The sequence below is a fragment of the Neomonachus schauinslandi genome, chromosome 4, assembly GCF_002201575.2.
Source record: "Neomonachus schauinslandi chromosome 4, ASM220157v2, whole genome shotgun sequence".
NCBI lineage: Eukaryota > Metazoa > Chordata > Mammalia > Carnivora > Phocidae > Neomonachus > Neomonachus schauinslandi.
In genome coordinates this window covers 32,057,736-32,081,831 of record NC_058406.1, presented here as the reverse complement: position 1 = coordinate 32,081,831, position 24,096 = coordinate 32,057,736, and the positions used below count along the sequence as shown (strand labels likewise).

General features: G+C 39.6%; 1 protein-coding gene across 1 annotated transcript in view; it reads left to right on the top strand.

Moving 5' to 3' along the window:
• The window catches only part of FOXJ3 (forkhead box J3), a 101,251-nt gene extending 82,694 nt beyond the window's left edge, over window positions 1–18,557 (top strand). The window contains exons 8-11 of the mRNA XM_021684242.1: window positions 2,857–2,958; window positions 3,568–3,759; window positions 16,191–16,298; window positions 18,338–18,557. Of these exons, the coding sequence (XP_021539917.1) occupies window positions 2,857–2,958; window positions 3,568–3,759; window positions 16,191–16,298; window positions 18,338–18,453 (518 nt within the window). The 3' untranslated portion in view covers window positions 18,454–18,557. The remainder of the gene's footprint in view (window positions 1–2,856; window positions 2,959–3,567; window positions 3,760–16,190; window positions 16,299–18,337) is intronic.
• Window positions 18,558–24,096: the final 5,539 nt, after the last annotated feature.

Here is a 24,096-nt window from a genome sequence, read left to right as displayed (position 1 = left end):
TGAGATTTTTATCCTGGAGGGACAATTTCTAAATGCTAGGTGGTGCTAGTTCTTGCCAATTAAAATTGATCATTATTTCAGGCAATTAAACTACTGTCGGAAATGATCTTTAGATACTGCATACTGTCTCTTATATTCTGACTTTGCTATAAAGTTTAAGTTTTTCTGAAACTTGCCTTTTTTACAAAGTGGAAAAATAATACAATATTTTGGGGAGAATTACATAAGGTACAAAAATGCATATCAGGGTATTTGAAATTTATTAAGTTCTTTTCACAATTTTGTTTTCGCAGTTAATAATTCTAAGTAGGTCCTAGAATAAAGTTGAAAATTGGGTATAGTTCTTGATGGAAAGTCTCTTCAAACATCTTGAAATTATTTTTAGGTCTAACCTAGAGAAAAAGGTACAAGTATAGCCCCCCCTTTTTTTACTTTGTTAGTCACTATTGTCTACCTTAAAAAAATTTTTTTTTTGGGCGCCTGGGTGGCTCAGTCGTTAAGTGTCTGCCTTCGGCTCAGGTCATGATCCCAGGGTCCTGGGATCGAGCCCCGCGTCGGGCTCCCTGCTCTGCGGGAAGCCTGCTTCTCCCTCTCCCGCTTCTCCCTCTCCCGCTTCTCCCTCTCCCACTCCCCCTGCTTGTGTTCCCTCTCTCGCTGTGTCTCTGTCAAATAAATAAATAAAATCTTTAAAAAAAAAAAAAAATTTTTTTTATTTAAGTGTAGTTGATGCGTAATGTTACATTAGTTTCAGATGTACAACACAGTGATTCAGCAACTCTGTACTTTATGCTGTGTTCACAAGTGTAGCTGTCTGTCACCATACAATACTATTAAAATGACACTGACTGTATTTCTTATGCTATACCTTCTATACCAGTGACTTACTCATTCCATCACTAGAAGCCTGTATCTTCCACTCCTCTTTACCCATTTTGCCCACCTCCTCCCCCAACCCATTTGTTCTGTGTATTTAAAAATGGGACTGTTTCTTTTTTGTTTTGTTTTCGGATTCCACATATAAGTGAGATCATATGATATTTGGCTTTCTCTGTCTTAGATCACTTACACTCCTGCCTACCTTTTAATGTCAGTACACCCTTCAGAAAGTTAAGCTTGTTCTTAATATGATTTTAAGGATTGACTAATGATTGTAGAGATTTGGCGTCAGTAGAAGTCTGATGCTCTGGTCATACCTTTCTATTAAGTCTAATGATTGCCAGGTGAAAACAGCTGAAAACCATCCATCATGTGCTCTTAGTGGCCTGTTGTTATACCAATGGTAGCTTACCAGAGAAGGAAAATAGCTTTTCACCTGGGGGAGTTGGGAATAATCATTGTGGCTGTGATAATCTCTTTGAGTTATAAATTTCTCATTTATAAGATGAGACTAAGCAGGTTGTCTTTAATAGGGAAGGAATGGAAGAAACAGTTTTTGAGTTCCCATTATGTGATAGGCAATTTAGATACATTATCTCCTGTTACTCTCCCAAATCAACTATAAATTGCCACATTTAATAGATAGGAAAAGTGTAACTCAAAGAAGTTAAGCAGTTTGCTCAAGATCAGAACTAATAAGTGGTAGAATTGGAGTTTATATCCTGGCCTGTCAGGACTTCAAAGCCCCTAACACCAGTAATTCCAAAAGGACTAAAATGAGTAAACATTTACTGAGTGGGTCTTGCAGAGATTGCTTTGTATTGCCAAGTCAACATTTATTATAGGTAATGGACTTGAAAGTTTCATAGACTTGAATGTGGCTCACTGGAGCATTACTTACTTTTCCCCAACAAATTTCTCCCTAAATTATGAGTTGCCTAGGGGCAGAGTCATGTTGTCTCTGGTTCGTTGTTTATTTGAAAAAAATCCATAATTGGCAGATTTTTGTAAATCAAGTAACCAATAGTTGATACAGAGTTATCTGTAATGTAGCAAAAAATCCTTTTTATTAGTTCTTACCTTCATCCATTCAGGGGTGATTCTGATAACAGAATAATTTGTGCAGCAGTCACTGAATGGAGGATTTTCTTCCTCTACTCAGCACTATCTCTGAGTGCAGCTCAAACCCCATGCCCCTGAGTGGTGACCACTTTGCTGACATACAGACTGTGGAGTCTTAACCCTCCTGATGATACCACACCAGAGGATACTATTCCTGACTAGAAATGCCCTGGTTTGGATTCATCAGCATTTCTTAGAGATGTCTCAGCCCTTTCTTTTGCTACTTTGCCAGGAGGACTGTGCTAAGGCATTTCTCTCTCTTAAGGTTGCCTTGTAAGAAATTTGTCCTCTTGCTGTACAATGTAATTTACCTCCCTTAAGTCAGTGCTTTAAATTATACTGTGTGTTACTTCTAAATGTGAACCTGCCTCTGAATTATAAAGAACGTATCTCTTAATGTCATAACAAGACAGGAAAATGAACTTCATGTAGTGGGGAGGGAGGATGTATTGATTTGCCTGACTTGCCCTGCCTCAGGTCAATCATTTGTACTATACAAATGTAAAAAGCGGTAATCAAGTTTGACATTATAAGGTGATAGGGCAATTTGTAAGCTGTCAGACTGGAGCATAGAAGCACTGGGTTCAAGGTTTAGATTCATCATAGTGACCTTGCTAAGTTATGCCACCTCTCTGGGTTCAGTTTCTTTTTATTTATAAAATGAAGAGAAATAAGACCCCTTGCCTGTTTCACAGAGACGATTGCCCCAGCACATGATATGATGGGTGTGAATCCATTTGTAAAACTGGATGGGGATCTATCAATGTAGGAATAAGCCCAGCTCATTGTCTTCCCCGTACCATATACTTCAAACTTTGACTATCCAAGATTTATGTACTGTCGATATTATTTCTATAGGTGTTTCAAATGATTGGTATGCAACACTTGATATGCTAAAAGAAAGTTGTCGGATTGCCAGCAGTGTTAATTGGTCAGATGTAGACCTTTCACAGTTCCAAGGTGAGTATGGAATCTTTCCGACCTACAACCAAAAATACATGATCCCTTTTTCTCTCATAGATAAAATTTTCTTTGTAGTAGAAATAAATATCTCCTTATATAGTGTTTTTTTTTGTAGTTAGTAGTACACTTAAAAACAACATTGCAAAATTCATGATTAAGTCTTTCAGTCAATTGATGCAGCAGAGGATCAGAGGTAAGAGTTCTGAAAGAAGTTTGGCCACATTTAGAAGTAATTAGGTTTGGGGCGCCTGGGTGGCTCAGTCGTTAAGCGTCTGCCTTCAGCTCAGGTCATGATCCCAGGGTCGTGGGATCGAGCCCCGCATCGGGCTCCCTGCTCAGCGGGAAGCCTGCTTCTCCCTCTCCCACTCCCCCTGCTTGTGTTCCCTCTCCTGCTGTGTTTCTCTCTTCAAATAAATAAATAAAATCTTTAAAAAAAAAAAAAAAAAAAGAAGTAATTAGGCTTTGAATAATTTTTAAATATCATTCTTCATTGCATGGTAAATCACTACCAGTGGAAATTTTGAGGGCTGAAAAAAAATTGTGTATTTTCCTTGCAGTGTTGTAGAACAAATGATGCTAACTGTATTTCTAATGCTTTCCTCATAGGTTTGATGGAGAGTATGAGACAGGCAGATCTCAAGAACTGGTCTTTGGATCAGGTTCAATTTGCTGATCTCTGTTCTTCTCTTAATCAGTTCTTTACACAAACTGGCCTTATCCACTCACAGAGTAATGTTCAGCAAAATGTCTGTCATGGTGCCATGCATCCAACAAAACCTTCCCAACACATTGGAACAGGTATGGGTTTAATTATCTTCTTGATTTTCTCATTTGTGTAAAATTTAGTAAGTGAGGCAATTTGGTATGTTGTTAATGGTGACTAATCCATTTACATCTTTTTATTTCTAAGAAATTAAGTAAAATAACATATATATAAAAGGTATATTTTAGAAAAATTGAGGTAAAGAGACTTTTTCTGTCATGATTTCTGATTATTTTATTACGATTGACTTTCCTTTGTGATCTTGAACCTTTTAAGTTCTCAAACAAGAATTAAATGTTTTAAAGATACTTACATTTTTATAAGAACATAGTTATGAAATTATATCAATTTAAATTTGTTTAGACTTCCAATGAAAATCAACATGTCTTATTTTATATATCTTCTAAGAATGTTAAGATTAAAGTTCAAAGTTTACTTGAAGAGTACAGTAATGGTAAATAGTCTTGTTGGTGTTCTACTCTGGACTCGAAATTCGTGCTCTGTATTTTTCATCTCATTTTCTTCCTTTTCTCTTTACCCTTGTAGCCATCTCTTTTACTCTGATTGCAGCGCCTTTTCATTCTATAGGTATTTAATATCCAAGTGCTTTTTCATTTAATTTCTTGCAAAACTTTTGGGGCGCCTGGGTGGCTCAGTCGTTAAGCGTCTGCCTACGGCTCAGGTCATGATCCCAGGGTCCTGGGATCGAGAGCCCCGCATCGGGCTCCCTGCTCAGTGGGGAGTCTGCTTCTCCCTCTCCCACTCTCTCCGCTTGTGTTCTCTCTCTCGCTGTCTCTCTCTCTGTCAAATAAATAAATAAAATCTTAAAAAAAAAAGTTCTTGCAAACTTTTATCTCCAAGTTGACTTACTTTCTGTTCATTATTTTGGTTTTACATATGATGCATTTTTAAAAGTCTTTTTCTTTCCTGAGTGGCTTTCTTCAACCATTATCCTAGCTTATTTCACATATTTGGTCTTTCCACATTCTCAAGACCCCCAGCCAGGCTGTATCTTTCTTTTTGAGAAATCTTTATTTCTGTGTCTTTTTTTTTTTTTTTTTAAGATCTATTTATTTATTTTAGAGTGAGAGAGAGTGTGCAAGTCAGGGGTGGGGGGACAGGGGAGAGGGAGAATCTCAAGCAGATGCCCTGCTGAGTGTGGAGCCTGACTCAGGGCTCAATCCCACAACCCTGAGAACATGACCAAAATCAAGAGTTGGGCACTTAACCGACTAAGCCACCTGTGTCTTTTGATAGGAATCTTCCATCATCTTTGCCGCTTCCATTTGAATAGTTTACCTAACTTGAAACCCTCAGTGGCTGTTTGATTTTGGTGACTTAATTCATTCCATAAATTATATCCATGCAAGAGCCTCATTCATTGCTTGGCATATTGGAGGTACTTTATTTTTTGATGACTCTTAAGCTCCTTTCTCCTTCTCCCTCTTCCTCCCTCCCTCTCTCTCTCACTCACTCACTTCCTTTTTGGTATCTTTCGGATATATACCCTTTGAAAAAAAAAATTTTTATTATAAAATGTAACATAGAATTCACCATCCCAGTCATCCATAAGTATCTAGTTCAGTGGTATTAAATATATTCATAATGTGCAACTGTCATCACCATCCATCTCCATGGATGGTGATCTTGTAAAGATCTTTTTTCATCTTGTAAAGTGGATATTCTGTACTCATTAAACAATACCCCCCCACACCCATTCTAACCCCTGTCCCCCTGACCCTCCGCCAAGCCCCTGGCAACCACCATTCTACTTTCTGTTTCTGATTTTTTACTACTCCTATGTATCTCATGTAAGTGAAATCCTACAGTATTTGTCTTTTTGTGACTGGCTTACTTCACTTAGCATGTCTTCATCCATGTTGTGGCATATGTTAGAATTTCCTTCCTTTCTATGGCTCTGTACTAGCCCATTGTATGTATATACATTTGCTTATATACTCATCTGTTGATGAACACTTGGGATACTTTCATGTTTTAGCTATTGTGAATATCATGTTCACACCAATATTTTTTCAAGGCCCTGCTTTCAGTTCTTTTGGATATATACCCAGAAGTGGAATTGCTGGATCATATGGTAATTCTGTGTTTCATTTTTTGAGGAACCACCATACTGTTTTTTATGGTGGCTCTACCATTTTATATCCCCACTAATAGTGCATAAGGGACATCCTTGCCAACATTATTTTTTTTTTTCTCTTTTCTTTTAAAAAAAAATAGTAGCTATTTTACTGGGTGTGAGGTGGTATTTCATTGTAGTTTTGATTTGCATTCCTTGATGATTAGTGATGTTGAATATCTTTTCATCTACTTATTGGCCATTTTTGTATCATTTTTGGAGAAATGTCTGTTCAGGTCCTTTGCCCATTTTTTAATCTGGTTTGGTTTATTATTGCTGAGTTTTAGGAGTTCTCTATTTTTTTGGATATTAACCCTTTATCACATGCATGATTTGTGAATATTTTCTTTCATTCTTTTGTTTTTTATTATGTTGATAGTGTCTTTTGATGCACAATTTTAAAATTTTTCACTAAGTCCAACTCATCTATTTTTTCTTTCGTTGCCTATGAGTTTGGTATCCTATCCAAGAAATCATTGCCAGATCCAGTGTCATGAAGCTCCTGCCCTGTGTTTTCATCTAAGAATTTTATAGTTTAGGTCTTACATTTAAGTCTTTAACCCATTTTGAGTTACTTTTTGTATGTGGTTTAGATACGGGTCTAGTTTCATGCTTTTGCATATGGATACCCAGTTTTCCCAGCACCATTTGCTGAAAATACTTTCCTTTCCCCCATAGAATGGTCTTGACACCCTTGTGAAAAATCATTTGACCGTATATGCAAGAGTTCATTCCTGGGTTCTCTATTTGATTGCAGTGTATACTATTTGTTTTTATGCCATTACCACACTGTTTCAACTACTATATTTTTGTAGTAAGCTTTAAAATCAAGATGTGTGAGTCTCCCTGCTTTGTTGTTCTTGTTCAAGATAATTTTGGCTGTTCAGGGTCTCTTGAGATTCCCTATACATTTTAGGATGGGATTTTCTGGTTTTGCAAAAAAAAAAAAAAAAAAGACTGGAATTTTTGATATGGATTACATTGAATCTGTAGATCACTTTGGAGAGTATTGACATCTCAACAATATTGTCTTCTAGTCATGAACATGAGATGTGTTTCCATTTATTTATTTCATCTTAAATTTCTTTCAGCAATGTTTTTGTAGTTTTAATTGTACAAGTCTTTCACCTCTGTAATTAATTCCTAAGTATTTTTTATTGCCATTGTAAATGGAATTGTTCCTGTAATTTCAGATTGTTCATTGTGTAAAAATGGAACTGATTTTCGCATGCTGACTTTGTATCCTCCTACTTTGCTGAATTTACTTATTTTAACAATTTGTTTATTTTTGGGGTGGAATCTTTGGAGGTTTCTACATATAAGATCATATCTGTGAACAGAGATAAATATACTTAATCCTTTCTGATTTGGATGCCTTTTATTTCCTTTTCTTGCCTAATCGCTCTGGCTAGAACTTCCAGTATGTTGAATAGAAGTGGACATCCTTGCTTCGTTCATGGTCTTAGAAGAAAAGCTTTCAAGTTTTTCACCATTGAGCATGATGTTTGCCGTGGGATAGTCATAGATGGCTTTTATTATGTTTAGGTAGTTTTCTTTTATTCATAATTTGTTGAGTGTTTTTAATTATGAAAGGGTGTTGACTTTTGTCAGTTACTTTCTCTGCATCAATTGAGATGAGCATGTAGGTTTTTTCCCTTTCATTCTGTTAATGCGGTGTATTAAAGTGATCACTTTTCATATGTTGAACCATCTTTTTATATTCCAGGAATAAATCTCACTTGATCATGGTGTTTAATCCTTTTAATACAGTATTGAATTAATTTTGCTAGTATTTTGTTTGGGATTTTTGGATCGGTGTTCATAAGGGATATTGGTCTGTAGTTTCCTTGTAGGTGTCTTTGTCTTGCTTTGGTATCAGGCTGATTTTGGCCTCATAGGATGAGTTAGGAAGTACTTTCTGTCTTTCAGTTTTTTGGAAAAGTTTGAGAAGGATTGATGTTAGTTCGTTAAATATTTAGTAGAATTCACCAGTGAAGCTATCAGGTCCTGGGCTTTTCTTTGTTGGGAGATTTTTGGTTACTAATTCAATCTTACTAGTTTTAGGTGTATTCAGATTATCTGTTTCTTTGTGATTTAGTCTTGGTGGCTTTTGTGTTTTAGGAATTTGTTCATTTCCTTTAGGTTATCTAATATGTTGGTGTGCAGTTGCTCTGTCATAGTACTCATATGATCCTATTTCCTTCCCTTTTTGGTGGTGGGGGGAAATCCTGCTTTTTGTAGAATCAGTTGAAGCATCCCCACTTTCATTTCTGATTTTAGTTATTCTCTATTTCATTCATCTCAGCTCTGATCTTTATGATTTCCTTTTTTCTGCTAGCTTTGGATTTATTCTGTTCTTTCTGTAGGTCTTTAAGTTGTAAAGTTAGGTTGACTGAGATCTTTCTTGTTTTTTAATGTGTTTATAGCTATAAATTTCCCCCTTGACACTACTTTTGCTGTTTTCCCTAAGTTTTTTTTTTTTTTTTAAGATTTTATTTATTTATTTGAGAGAGAGAGAATGAGAGAGAGCAAGCACATGAGAGGGGGGAGGGTCAGAGGGAGAAGCAGACTCCCTGCCGAGCAGGGAGCCCGATGTGGGACTCGATCCAGGGACTCCAGGATCATGACCTGAGCCGAAGGCAGTCGCTTAACCAACTGAGCCACCCAGGCGCCCTTCCCTAAGTTTTCATAAGTTACATTTTGATTACATTTGTCTCTAAGCATTTCCTAATTTTCCTTGTGATTTTCTTCTTTGATCCATTGTTTGTGTTTAATTTCCACAAATTTGAGAACTTTCCAGTATTACTTCTGTTACTGATTTCTGACTTCATCCTCTTGTGGTCAGAGAAGATACTTTGTGTTTGTGTATCTGTTGTTTAAAATCTGTTGAGACTTAATTTGGAGCCTAACATATGGTCTATCCTGGGAAATGTCCTATGTGCACTTGCGAAGAGTGTGTACATTGTTGGGTAGAATGTTCTGTACTTGTCTATTAGATCTAGTTAGTTTATTGTGTTAAATCCTCAGTTTCCTTACTTCTATATGGTTGTTCTATCCATTATTGAGTGTGGGGTATTTACATCACCAACTATCATTGTAGAGTTGTTCATTTCTTCTTTCAATTCTGTCAGTTTTTGTTTCATGTTTTGCTGCGGTCTGTTATTAGGTGCATAAGTGTTTATAATTGTGACATCTTTTTTCTGTCTTGAACCTTTTATTGATATGTAATGTCCTTCTTTGTCTTTGTAACCTGTTTGATTTAAAGTCTATTTTGTCTGATACTAGTATAGCAGTCCTTACTCCCTTTTGGTTACTTTTTCCATCCTTTCACTTTTCATTCTATTTGTGTCTTTGGATCTAAAGTGAGGCTCTTACAGATATGTGTTGTTACTCAGTCTGCCAGTCTCTCTTTTGATTGGAGAATTTAATCCATTTACATTTTTTAAAAAGATATTTATTTGAGAGAGAGAGAGAGCACGAGCCGGAGGGTGGAGACAGAGGTAGAGGGAGAAGCAGGCTCCACACTGAACAGGGAGCCCGACATGAGGCTCAGTCCCAGGACCCTGAGATCATGACCTGAGCTGAAGGCAGACACTTAACCACTGAGCCACCCAAGCGCCCATAATCCCTTTACATTTAAAGAAGTTACTGATAAGGAGTGATTTCTGTCATTTTGCTGTTTCTTTTCTATATGTCTTATAGTTCTTTATAGTTTTTGTCCCTTATTTTTTGCATTACTCTTGTCTTTTGTGTTTCATTGACTTTTTGTAGTGAAATGTTTGAATTCCTTTTGTGTATATTGCATAGCTCTTTGTAGTTACCATGGGGATTGGGTTTACCATCCTAAAGTTATAACATTCTAATTTGAATTTATATCAGTGTAACTTTTATAACATAAAGAAATTCAGCTCCTTTACAGCTTCATCTCTACTCCTTTTGGTTGTTGATGTCACAAAAATCACATCTTTATGCATAGTGTGCCCCAAAACATACAAATAATTCCTTTAAATATATTAGTCTCTTAAATTATGTAAAAAACAACACATGGAGTTACAAATGAAAGTTATAATAATACTAGCTTCTAGACTAATCACTTTTAGAAAATATATTAGTCTTTTCAGACTCCTTTAGCTTTTGTTTATCTGGAACCATCTTAATTTCTCCCTCGCTCTTGAAAAGGACAGTTTTGTTGGGTATAGCAGTTCTCGGTTGATACTTTTTCTTTTAGCACTTTGAATAGATTGGCCTACTGCCTTCTAACTACTAAGGTTTCTCATGAGAAATCCGCTGATAATCTTATTGAGGCTCCCTTGTGTGTGACAAGTCACTTCTCTCTTGCTCCTTTCAAGATTGTCTCTTTATCTTTGGCTTTTGAAAATTTGATTATCATATGTCCCTTGCTGTGATTCTCTTGTGGGTCTCATCTTACTTAAGAGTTTGTTGAACTTCTTGGATGTTCTCGTTCTTCTTTCATCAAATTTGGGAAGTTTTCAGCCATTATTTTTTCAGATATTCTTTCTGTCCCATTCCTCCTTCTTCTGGGACTCCCACAATGCATAGTTGGTTTGTTTGTTAGTGTCCCCCAGGTCCCTTAGTCTCTGTTTAATTTTTTTCAATTTTTTTCCTTTCTGTTACTTAGCCTTGATAATTTTCATTGTCCTGTCTTCAAGTTCACTGATTCTTTCTCCTGCCTGCTCAGATTTTTCTTTGAATCCTGTAGTGGATTTTTCATTTCAATTATTGTAATTTTCAGTGCTAGAATTTCTTTATTTCTTTTTAGGTTTCCTATCTTTTTATTGATATTTCCAGTTTATTCATACATTGTAATTATGATTTTTTCCACATCTTCCTTTAGTCTTTGAGCATCTTTAGGGCACTTGTTTTAAAGTCTTTGTAGTGGATCTGCCATCAGATCTTTTTCAAGGACAATTTTTGTTGATTTGTTTTGCTTTGAATAGGGCATACTTTTCTGTTTATTTGTATGCTTTGTGATTTTGTTGTTGAAAACTAGACATTTGAATCTAATAGTGTGGTACCTGTGGAAACTAGATTCTGTCCCTTCCCCAGGGTTTGCTGTTTTTAATTATTCTGTCTCCTGTTTTTGTTTTCTTCGTGGCTGCAAGGTATCCTTCTGCTGAGGTTCACCCTAGGGTCTTCTCAGGTCTTCTCTGAATCTGTGCTTTTCTCTTGGTATAGGTAGTCACTTTCTAATTTTCCCAGTATATGCAGGGAATTCCTAGCTTTTTCAATGTCCTAGCTTTGAATGTCTGCCTCCTGAAAGGGTAAAAAGAGAAAAATGAAAGAGCAGGGACAGGAGGGTTGTAGCCCCCTTATAACTCCTGGAAATCAGTTTATTTGGAGGGGAGGTGCTTGCAGCATTGGTGGAAGGTTCAACAGTGACCACCTTCCTTTACATCTGCATCTCTGTGATCAGAGCACAGATCCATAGTATTTGGAGAACAGAGGCCTTTTTGCCTACATTGGCTCCTGCAAGCTGTGTAAGTTGTTCCAGGAACACATGCACAGCTGCCTGCCATGGGGGTAGGGATGAGGGATAGGTAGCTGCTGTTGCGCTAAGAGCTGGAATTGACCAAAAATAACTGCAATTTATTATCTAAGCCTTCCTCTACGAGTTGCAAACTGTCAGTAGATTTACAGAGTTCCAAAGTTCCAAAGATTCCAGTGTTTTCTGTTGTACCAGACTCTACCAGTGCATTTTTGTCTAGGTTGGGAGACAGATTCCTGGTGCTTCCTACTCCACCATCTTCTCAGAATCCTCCCTATATTCCTTTTTAAGGATCAAGATCTGTATAACTTAGCATGTATTTTCACTTATTTTCTTCCATTTCATCTTTTCATCTCTTCTTGTACATGGACAGCTTATCTTCTTTGATCCTCTGATAGGTTTCAAACCCATAGTTTGTCCCCTTCAGGATACATCACTTTTACTTTTCCAACTTGCATTAAATCCCTGAGGCTTACCATCCCTCTGTCCTTTGTTCCTTGGTTTTCCTTTCTTCTTTTCTTTCCCTGTTCATCCAAAATAAATTATGAAGTTAGCTCTTCTAAGTGCTGCCATGTTCTCTGCCAAATCATCTCAAATCATTTCAGCCAGCCTTAAAATGTTAAGGGTGGAGGTGGGTACCTATGTTGCTTATAGATTATTGCCTGCAGCAAATCGGAAAGTTCTAGGAAGATAAGAAGATGTGGCTCAGTCTTAAAGAGAGGACTGTTTCAAGGGCCATTGTACATGTTAGCCAGTAGCTCCCCCTTTCTGGGATTTCAAAGCTTTTGTGGTGAAACAAGACTTTCTTTGATTTTGTGGCCTAAATTTCTAAGTAATGTCCAAGTGTACCTTCTGGTTTGGGAACTTGGCACTCTTGGTCATGGAAAAAGCACTAACTGTCTGTTGGTGTCTCATGTGAGAGTGGCCAAGCACCTCTTCTGGATTCTTTCTAGACTGAGATCATGGATTATTTCTTAAAGCCCTTTGTTACTAGATCACCGTGGTCATCTCTTCTTGACCTTTGACCTGGATTTCTTTGGATCTGGTACTCTGTGATCCTTTTAAATTTTTCTGCCATCTTTCCTTTTTATTGCCAGTACCTTCCTTCTCTAGGGTCCCCACAACTCATTCTTGATTCTTAGTGCTACTCCACTCACAGCAAAAAAAGGCAGAAGACCTGTCATTTTTTGTGTTTATTCCTCTCCCAACTCCCCTTCTCCTTTCATCTTTTCCTTCTGAGTCAAAAGAACTTTACCAGCCTTGGCCCGCCAAGCCATGTTGGCTTTTGTCACCACTTTCTCTGATTAGCACTGGTGCTGCAGGTATTCGTCACTCCATGCCCACTGATGTCTTCTCATAGACTCCCAGGTTTTATACATGCCCAGCCTGCTTGCTTCTGTTTTAAGTCTAAGCCTCTTTCTATCATTCTTTTACTCTCCTTCTCACATCCCTCTGTATCAGATCTATTCAGATATCCCACTTCCCGTCTCTCTATCCCCCAGCACATCTTTGGCACAAATTCAAAATGAAGTGTAAGAAGGGACTTCAGAGAGCTGTTAATTTTATCCTTTTATCTAACAGATAAGGAAACTGTGACCAGTCTTTTTGTGGCCTATATAGCTTCACACAAACTGTGACTAGAAAGAATCCAGAAGAGAAAGCAACTTGCCTAAAATTACAAAGTTCATTTGGGTATAGATCTTGACTCCCAGATTGTAGTGTCTCCGTGCCCTTCAAACTTTTGTCACTTCTGTCTTCAAGATTCTCCTTTTGGTAGATACCTCTTTGGGCTCCTTAGAGGTGTTGTAATGTGTTAGGGTGGAAGAGGGGAGGGAAGGGAAGGAGAAAATGATGTTATAGTACACGGTGTCTCTCCTTTCTAAATCGTTTTACCTGTGTTTACAATTTGTCTTGTTCCAGTAATGTTTAAGTCCTCTAGCTGTGCTGTTCTTAATGAGGGCTCAGCTTAAAGGTCATTAAATAAGAGTAGGTGTACATTCATTCAGCAAATATGTACTTAAACTTTTTCTGTGCCTGACTATGTATTGGGCAGTAGGGATGAAGAAATAAGTCCAGATAGCCCCTAATCTCAAGGAGCTCGTAGCCTGGTGTGATGAAGACTGTGCTTCTGCCATAGAGCAGTGGGAGTAAGAGAACAGGGCTTATAACTGTCTTGGGAAGATAGAAAAACTTTGTTGAGGAAGACAGCTTGAAGCTGGACTTTGCAGGATAAATGGGATTTTCACAAGACACAGAAATCTGATCATTTCTGTGCTCAAAACCCTTCATTGGTGCTCAGTTTTCTCAGTAAAAACCAAAGTCTTTTTGTGGCCTGTATAGCCTCACACAATCTGGTTCCCCTTTACTGTCTGACCTTATATCCTTTTCCCCTCTCCTCAGCCCCCTGCTCCCACACCAGTGGCCTCCTTGCTATTCTTTGAACATACCAGGCACACTCCACCTGCCTCAGGGCCTTTTTTATACCTGTTCTTTCCTCTGTCTAGAGTGGTCTTCTCCCAGATAGACACATGGCTCACTCTTGTCCTTAATCTTGTTTTTTTCCTCCAAAAGCACCTACTCAAGTGATGCCTTCCCTAACCATTCTATTTAAATAGCACTTACTGTCCAGCACTGTTTGCCCCTTCTCCCTGCTTTATTTTTTTCTGTAGCGTGCATAACATACTAAATTATTTTGTTTGCTGCCCTCAGCCTGAGAATATGCTTCAAAAAGAGGGAGTTTGTTGGGGCACCTGACTGGCTTCATTGGTAGAGCATGAGACTCTTGATCTTGGGGTCGTAAGTTCAAACCCCAGGTTGGGTGTGGAGCTTACTTAAAAAAAAAAAAGGGAGTTTGTTTTTTCTTTTTTGTTTATCCAGTGCCTAGAGCAAGGCCTGGAACAAAAATAACTTCTTGAATGAATTAATGAATGGTCATTCAATAAGAGTCCACTTCCAATAAATACATTGTGTGATTAGATTTTTAAATTTTCATAACTGTTCGAAATGTTGTAGGATATCAGAAGTCCTTGAAAAGTATATTGGAAGTTAATTTCTTGTTTAGAAATTCCAGGTTGACTCTCATTGTTTAGAATAGAATGAGAACATGAGAAAAAAAGAGGAGTAATGAGAATTTCTATATGAAAGTTAAAGTGTCAGGAATGTGACAGAATTTCAAAAAGTTAGGCTATTTGTTTAATGTGGGTGACTATTTATTACTGTGATCCTTGTTTATTCCCATAATTCTTCTCTGTTACCTCACTCCCCCTTTAAGGTAAGAATTACTAAGCCAAAAAAAAGAGAAATGAAAAATAAAAACAGAATTTCCATAAAAATCAATTGTCTTTTGATTGTGATTTGAGCTCTTATGGATGAGTAGAGAGCTAAGATTTTATAACACAGGCTGAGAAGTCATTGATGAATGAGTGAGCGTATTACTCAGAGTGGCATGGCCCCTCCAGCCTGCTGCAATTTTTAAGGTGTGCTGGCCACTCATGTGAAGGCTGATCAGCACTTCGGGGTGCTGATCATAGTTTTTTCCTCTAAGAATATACCAGAGCTACAGCTTGGTATAATTCTTCTCTCTTTTCTTCCTAAATCTTCAGTATGGCAAATTGGTCAAAGAGCTTAGTTCTGACTGTAAACTTCACTATAAAAAGGCATGTCATCTTGGGAGGTAGTGGCTGGAAGTCAGAAGTGCTGGGTTCTGTTCCCTGGTTCTGTCTCATTTTCTCGCCAGTCTTATGTACTCATCTGCATGAACAGAGGTAGGCCTGAATTAGGCTGTCTCAGAGGCTATTTTAAGCTTGACAGTCTGACATTCCAGTGACAGGTAAAAACTTGTGAGTAGCCAAATAGAGTGTTCCTACTTTTGAGCATCTTTTAGTTGCCTCTGGGAAATGGTCGCTGTTTTCTAGTTTGATTACAGCACTGCTAGATGCAATTGTAATTAGTGTGACACAGTAGAATACCTAAGGGAGAAATAGCCTTTCCAGAATTCCAGATGTTTCATACAATGTGAGTCAGTGTTATGGTTCTTCTTCCCCAGGAGTAATTGGGGGTGGGCATGGGATGTTTGCTCCCTTCCCTTTCTACTTCACATTAGGATGCAGTGTAATTGACATTTTAGAGCTGTTACACTTAATGGCTCCTGTCGACGAAAAGATATTAATTTAAGAACCTTCAGAAATGCCATTCAAATAAGATCTGTTTCCCATCTTCACACTTCTAAATAATACATTTTTCATCACCTTTACTTGGTATAGCTCTTTTAAATTTGTGCAAATTTTTCTGTCACTTTGTGCCTCCATTCATTTTGGTAATCAGTCTACTTTGAAAGTGAGAAAATCAGGGAGAAAGGGACAGTGGTTAGTAGAAAGAGCCTTTGGTCTAGGAGAACTGGTTGCTAGTCAAACTGATGTGCCTTTGGGCATGTGAGCTTAGTCTTTCTGAGCCTCAGTTGCCTCATCCATAAAATGGGGATGATCCCTGTCTTGCCCTCATTTTGGACTTAGTGGGAGGCTCAGATGATAAAACATATGAAAATGCTTTTGAACTGTTGTGAGGTCTGTAACAGCAACAGTAAAGACAACTTGACTGCAGGCTTCCAGACAGAAAGAGGCAATGCCAGAATTAGCATCAGTGTACTCCCACTCAGCCTGGCACCACCTTCGCTATTAGCATCTGAAAGGAGTAATTTTTCTTTCCCTTTTCTCGTCTTACCTGCTTAATTTAGTTTTAGGTAATAATTTTATTAAGGTTTTAATGCTTGACTTGTTGTATTTATTAAGTATGTTTTCCTTCATTCTGCTTTTCAATCTGGTTAGGAAATTTGTACATAGACTCCAGGCAAAATCTCCCTCCTTCAGTGATGCCGCCCCCTGGTTACCCTCACATCCCACAGGCACTGAGCACTCCAGGAACGACAATTGCAGGTAATTTGGGGTGTGTTGTATTGCAGTTCTTACTCAGAGTGTAATGTTAAAAAGCTTTAGCTGTCCCGGCATGAGCAAGGCTGTTCAGGAGGGAGTGAGCTCCCTGGTAAGGGAGGATGGAATGACAGTCTGCACAGTTACTTGGCTTCAGTGCTGGGCAAAGAGATTCAAGTGTCACTTGTTGTTTGGACCATATGACCTGAGTCTCTTTGATGCTGTGATTCTAATTATTGTCTTGCCTCTCTAAAGAGGTCCAGGGCCATAGAGCTTGTTCTGGGGTCTTAGGTATCTTTGAAGCTTTTTGACTCTGACGGGACTTGAGCAGGCTTCAAGAACCCGTTTTGATTACCTCCTGTATATTCTCCATTCATTCTGCTGACATCCCCCCAGCTCTAGTTTCTGAGGAAGTCTCTTACAGAGGAGGTAAGTTGCAGGAGTCACGAGTTCATAAACTGTGCCCCCTGGGTTCCTGAATGCAGGATAAGTTACATTTATCAGGGCAGCAAAGGCGGGCACATGGTTAGAGGTGGAAGGTAGCTTAAGGATGATCTAGATGAGGAAGTGCCAGCTCAGGAGTGGAGATAACTTGCCCAGAGCCACCCGTTTTGCTAAGTGACCAAACCAAGACTCAGGTCTTGATATCTGGATTCAGAGTTCGTTGTTGTTCTCATGTACCATACTGCCCTCCACTTAGGCTGCTTGAGGAACAGAAAGGTCATGTGCAGATGTGAATTTAAAACCCCCAAAGAAGTTTGTGCCAGATAGTAGTGAAGGAGGAGTTGGGACCAAGTGACCTGTTTTTGGATGAACGGGGAGGAGTAAGTGTTATCTGTCCTCAGCACTCACCAGGAACTTGTAGGTGGCAAAATATGGTAGTTCAGACTCTGGAACCAGATTCCCAGGGTTTGCATTCTGGTGCTTTGCCACTTGATAGCTGCCTTAACTTCCTAGTCAAGGAAGTCTTGTCTGTTGTCTGTTAAAGGGAGCTCATAACACTGCCTAACTTCTAGGGTTGTTAATTCAGTGAGGATTAGATGTAAATCACTTAAATTAGTGCCTGGTGCATAGTAAGAAATTTCTAAGTTAAAAAATAAATAAGCAGGCATTTCTCCTATACTGTGATATATTGAAAACTGTAGTATTTTATAAAATGGTGCATTAAAAATTACAGGGCTTATCAGAAAAATGAGATTAGCCTCAGGCTGCTTGAAACTTTATAATCAGATCAAGCAAATCAAACAAAACTGCAATAATCCAATAAAAATTCCACCACATTAAAAGGATATGTTTAATTCCTAATAAAAGAATGAATTCTGCAAATAAATAGAAATTATTACTTAAGAAAAAAGTCTGGTTTGGAAGGGTGTTTGTCAGAGCTTTGGAGACAAGGGCAGAATGCACCAAAATTGGGGAGCACAAGCTGCACACGGCCACAGTAATCTAAGAAGAGGAGTGTGGAGAGGGTGGGCATCCTGTTCTCCACCCTGGTCTACCATGGCCTCCCTGCACTCAGCTGTATTGGTGTTCTGTGTTCACCCACTGTTAACTTGGTGGCCCAAAAGTTAACTTGCTGGTGAGAATTCAGGATGACCCAGTGTGACTTCACTGGTACGCTGACATCATTCTCCCATCACCATTCTTATGGGAGCCAGTTCATGTTACCGAAATATGTATTGATGCAGGACAGACCAAGAGAAAGGGTTGCATCAGCACTCGGGCACTCCAGCGTTCTTTTTATGCTGTCCTTGCTGCCTCCTGGTGTAATCAAAACAGGCATGGGTTTTGGAGTCAAGTGAACTGAGTTCAAATCTCTTCCCCTTACTAGCTGTATGACCTTGGGTAACTTGCTCCATTCTCTTAAATCCAAGCCTTGCTATCTATAAAATGAGGATCATAAGAGCCACCTCTGTGAAGGCTTCTGAATGGATTAGGAGATCATGTGCGCCAAATGCCTGGCACAAAGGAAGTGCTCAGTAGGCGTTCATTTATTCCTTTCCTCTCTACCCAAGTCACTACTGACACTGCCTGCTTCCTTCCAGGCCATCACGGAGCCATGAACCAGCAGCACATGATGCCTTCCCCAGCCTTCCAGATGCGGCGCTCTCTGCCTCCAGATGACATCCAGGATGACTTTGATTGGGATTCAATTGTGTAGAGCTTGTTTCTGCAAGGCACCAGACTCCAGCGTCACCCTTCTGTGCAGTGAAGGGAAAGGTTGAAGAGAATCCAGTTGAGAAAACAAAGTTGCTAATCACTTTACCAATGTTGTCAAAATTTCTTTTGAAGACAATCAAAAAGATTTTAGCTGGATAACTTACTGCTTTTATCTGACCCAGACAAGTACTACATGTTTGTCTCCCTGCCAGCTGCCCTGTGTAGCTCCTAACTGTTGTGTGATTTGAACGGCTTTTGCATATTTGTGTCCGTTTGATGTTGACCACAAGTGCCAGACTGATTTTTCAGGCAGAGCCTATTTTGCTGCAAGCAGTTTATAGATACATATGTGTAAATATATGTACAAAAATTACTGAAAGGCTTCAGTTTTTCTAATTGGATTATTACGTCTTGAAAAGAAAGTTACTGTGAGTTTTTATTCCTTGTTAGGCTATTTTCTGCAGGATGCTTTTAACTGATACAGGCAACTGAAAGGAAATAGATTTTTTCAAAGCCCAGTTCCCCTTATTTAATCTTTTTCAGAAATGTGGGTATTGAGTTCTACTCAGTAAGTCAAAGAACCCAGAGTTTGATACTCTCCAAACAATCCAGAGGGGCATGTTTTTCCTGAGCAGCATAAAGAACTGACCAAATTTGTTTTGATGGTTGGGGGATTGCGGAGTTTATGTTGTACTTAGTCAATGTCTGTTTTCCGAAATCTGCATTATAATAGTTCTAAAATGTATTTGATCAGTTAGCAGCTGGGCATTGCTTGGCTCTTTAACAAAATCATTGCCTCCATATTCACTCATGTATTTATTATTTTCAAAAGTATTATTTTAATATTTATTGCTGCCTTCTGTGAATGCTCAGCTCCTGTTGGGTTCATTAAGGAGAAGTGCGGTGTCTGAAAGCACAGAATTGTTTTTCTTAAGAGTTTACAGACAAGACAATCAGAGAGATTGTGTCGTTCTCTTTATCGTCGCTCCTTTTACCATGTGAGTATATTTCTCTATCTTAGCATTCCTGCTGATATGTATTAGCTAAATAGGATTTTTCTGGAATTCGAATCAGAGTTCATTTGGGCAATAGAACAACAGGGCACTGTTTATAATGCAAGTTTCCTCACTCATTCTCTTTCCATTTAGGAAGCACTGAAAGGAGGATAGAGCCACACACAGATTTTATTTGCCTTAGTCTTCAGTGCAGATATCCTTAAGTGGTCTGCTGTTTCTGTTGTCCTGTGTGTCTGTGTATGCATGACATTGAGTTACTTTCTTTGAAACTCAGCGTGCCTCGTTGGGGTTTTTATTAGTTGTTTTTTTTTTTGTTTCATCTTGTATCATAGTTACTTTGCATGGATTGATTGTCTTAGTTTTATAATAAAAGTAACAGAAATGAGATTTTTTTTTTTAAATGAATAGATTTTGAATTGGTTCTTTAGACCATAAAAAAGGCAGAATTTCTTTCAGTTATAATGGGGGAATGATATGTTCCATCAAATCAAGGATTAATAACTGCTCACTGGTTGCTTTTTAGCATCTCTAGTCTCTATCTTTATGCTTTAAATCACTTTAGTTAGCCTTAGTGATAATGTGGTTGAGTGTTCTCTACTTGAACTAAACAGACATCTTTGTTTCTGTATGTGTGTATGTGAGAGTGTTTGTCAACGTGTGTGGGTACTTTTTTTTTTTTTTAATGGAGTGTTGCCTTTAATGAATCACTGGGAAGCCAGCCATAGTAAAGGCTGGTGAGGTTGGGGAGAAAGGAAGGGCTTTATGTTCCTGTTGTTTGGACCCTGCTTGGCATGAAAAAAGAAGCTCAGTTCCAGCCCCTTGGATCAGTGAAAATCCCAAGATTCTGGCAAGGCAGCCAACAGGCCCCTCTTACACAGATCAGAGGCAAGATGAGATAGCAGCCTGCAGAGCAAAAACTTGAAAAAATGGGGGGGAGGGAGGACTTTCAATAGTCTGCTCAAGTCACTGTTTTCTAGATACCAAAATAGCTGTTTTGAAACTTTAAATTGCTTGGGTAGCAATGTGCACTTTAAACAATTTGGGTATTGGAATGCAGTCTTACCTTGAATGATTTGAGTAGAAACCACTGATGAAGATTTTTACAAATTTTGTGAAGCTAATTTCCCATTTGGCAATCATTTACTGATTTGCAGTGATCAATATTTTTATGAGAATTTAAACTTACCACAAATGGCCCTGGAGGCAGAGCCTCCACTAAGACCCATCACACTCTTGTGATGCAGGTGGCCCGGGAGCCCAAGACAGGCCTTCTCAGTGGGCTTTAGCCAGCCAGAGCTACCTGGTGAGGTGCAGAGCATCCCCTCTAGTGGCTGTTTCAGTTGGTAGTTGTTAATGCAGAGCAAGTTCTGTTTTGGGCTTAAATTGAAGACTTTTGGGGAAAAGAAGAATAAATGCATATAATCAAACGGGGGTACTCTGTCCAGGAAAATAATCCGACTGGCATTTGTGGCAGTTTTTTGAAATGTAAATGTATTCATGTGTGTTCTTGTAAATATGTCTCTCAGATGTCCTTTGAAGTGGGAGGGAATCAATCCGGGGATTATTTCAAATGGAATAGAGTATTTTGATATTGTTCATTCAGAGGGTGATGTGTACATATCTATATTGTATATATGTGATGAAAATGCATTGGCTTTTTGTGCAAACACAATCTGCTCTCTGTACTGCTGTCGGACAGTCAGTGTTTTAATGTTTCTACAATTTTGCTATTGCACGATTTCATATTTTGCCTCTATGATGAACGGCACCCATTCTTTGTAACTGTTTAGTGCTGTAAAGAAATACCCAAGTGTCATTAGGATTGTTGCTGCCAGAACTGATATGCATGAATGGCACTTAAAATAAATATATTATGTTAACTCTATTTATAACACCAGTTGGCCTGTGTCATTTGCTACAATTGAGGGAACAAGATTGGAGCCAGTCCCGACGCAGAAACTTGGAGACAGTCCTTGTGGTCTTGGAGATTGTGTCCCAGGTGTTGCTGCCTTTAGGGGATATCTCACTAGCTCTATAAACTTGGGGAACCTACTTAGTTTCTCTGAGCCTCATTTTCCTCATTTGCAGTGTCTTCAAAATGAGGATAATACCTATCTCCGAAGAGTTGTAGTGGGATTAAATTGATGCATTTAAACATTTAGAACAATAAAAGTGCTCAGCATGTGCCAGGTGCTGTGCTAAGTAGATACTGTTATCTTCATTTTACAATGTGGTTACAACTCGGAGGTATAGTGGCTTACCCAGATCCTTTATTGGAAGTAACAGAGGATGGTGTAAAAGAACATGATAATGGAATCAAATAACCTGGATTCAAACTCAGCTCTGTCACTTCCAATAAATTCCCCTACCCTACCCGCATCCTTGACCCTATTCTTGCCCCCACATGTGCCTGCCCAGAGAGCTACCTCCTAAAGGTGAAAGTGGAGCTTCTTAACGTTTGTTGAACACACGCTCTGTCAGCCTTCCCAGGAGAAAGCCACAACTCCTGCCTTTAGTGAGTGCAGACTTAGCCAGGACAGGCAACAGACACCAGCTCAGGGGCACAGCCCAGGGGAGCTGCTCTGAAGGTGCACCCTGGCAGGGCAAGATTCTGGTGGTGAGGAGTTAGGTTATGCTGAGGGCTGAGGCAGTGGTCTAGGAAGGCCTCAGCCTGACATGGGCTACTTAAGTTTGAGTCTTCAGAGGGTCCTGGACAGATAGGAGGTTTTTCCATTTATACCACTGCTATGAGCCAGGCATGAAAGCTAGACTAGCATAGGGGTGGGGATTGAAGCGGAAGTGATGGTTTGCTGGTAAAGAACCAAGCACAGCAATCCTATAAGTGGTGGGGTCCCAACTTCATTGATACGGAAACAGGTCAGAGGCTAAGCACTAGGCAGACCAACAATACAGGTGGAAGTGGACTTGAAGCTGCAGTCTGCCTAACTCGAGGGGGAGGGCTTTCTGCCAATCCCATAATCCTGCCCAGGGCCTCTTGCTACTTCTAACTGAACCCGTCCATCACTGCCAGGAAAAGCTATGTATTGCAATTTTACCGCTGGGGAAACTGAGGCTCAAAAAGTTTAACTTGTTTAAGTTCTCACAGCTAATAGAGGACCTGGGATAAATCAGTCTGGGTCTGACTTCATGCAAAGCTCATTTCTTTTTACCTCACTGCCTTCCAAAAGGGAGTTTTCCCAAAGCCAGAGGTAATGCCTGTCCACCAGTGTATGTGTGTCTCTCGGAGGGAGGAGCTCTGGTTTTCTGCCATTACAGGTAAATTTTGGTCATTAGCAGTGCCTCTGAAGGGCTGTAGTAGGGGCATGGTTAAACCCGGTCACTTTGTGCTGATTCAGGCACAGCTGAAGTGCAACTTTGGGCTAATCAAATGAAAAAAGTAGACAAGATCATTAAGATGCATGTTTAATTCTCAAGGCTTTGACATGTTCCAGTGTGCGAAGGGCTGCTATTTATAGATGTGCCCTTACCAGCTGGATAAAGCAGTCCTGTGAAAGCCACATAAGCATCAGTTAGCTAAGGCTTGACTGCATCTTCACTCCCTAGAATCATAACTATCTTGAAGGCTTCAAGCTAAAAGCAGCCTTTGAAATCATCTAAGACAGCTCCTGCATTTTGCTCTTGAGAACACAGACCCAGAGAGGGAAGTGACTTGCTCAAAGTCAGTATCTAGAGGAAGACTTGGGGAAGAGGGGGGAGTGGGGAGTGTCATCTACTTGGCAGGAACCTGATGCTGTGGTCCTGTTACCGCCCCATTTTACGGGAGAGAGGCGGGCACGGTGCAGCTACATCCTGCGTGCGCGCAGTCAGGGCTCTCCAAGGCAGTGATACATGCTCGGCCAAAAAGAGAGGATGGAAATACTGACTGTCCCCCTGTGATGAGCGTGTGCCCCCCTGTGAGTGTGAGGTGGCAGGTCCGAACCTGAGACTGTAACTGGTAGCTGCTGCCCTGTACCGTCCGCGTGAGCACCTGCGTCAGCGCCGAGACTGACTCCGGTGGCTAAAGATGCACATGTTCTGCGCAACAGGGCCTGTGGATACAAGTCAGCTACCTCAGAGGCAGACTAGAACCAAGAAAAACTGGCCATGTTTGCCTTAGTGAGACTTGGCGTCTTTATCCCCAACATGGTACCTTCCGAAAGGATTTTCGAGTGATTTTGAACTTACCTCCCTATGTGTCTCCTTCCATGTATGATGTGTAACTAGTCAGCATGTGCAGAGCGCAGACCTGGGGTGACTGCAGCAGTGCCCTTAAGTAACGGTGACCCAGCAGTATAGACTAGGACAGCTACCGTTTATTACTTGTTACTTAATATTACTTCTCCCAGCGCTGTGGAGATGGTATTTACTCTTTAAAACGGCTATGTGGTAGATAGTATTCTCAACCTCATGTTGTAAGTGAATCTGAGCCAGAAAGCGGTAAGTCACTTGCCCAGGGTCATCCAGCTCGTAAGTAGTAGAAATGATGGTGGTTATAATAATAGCAGAAGCAGGGACAGCAGAGCTGGGATTTCATGCCTAGGCCACCCAGCCACCCTCTTCACCACAATGTGCTGTCAGTCCCCGCTGCTGTGGGGCAGAGCACGGGGGCCTTAGAACAAAGCACTGAG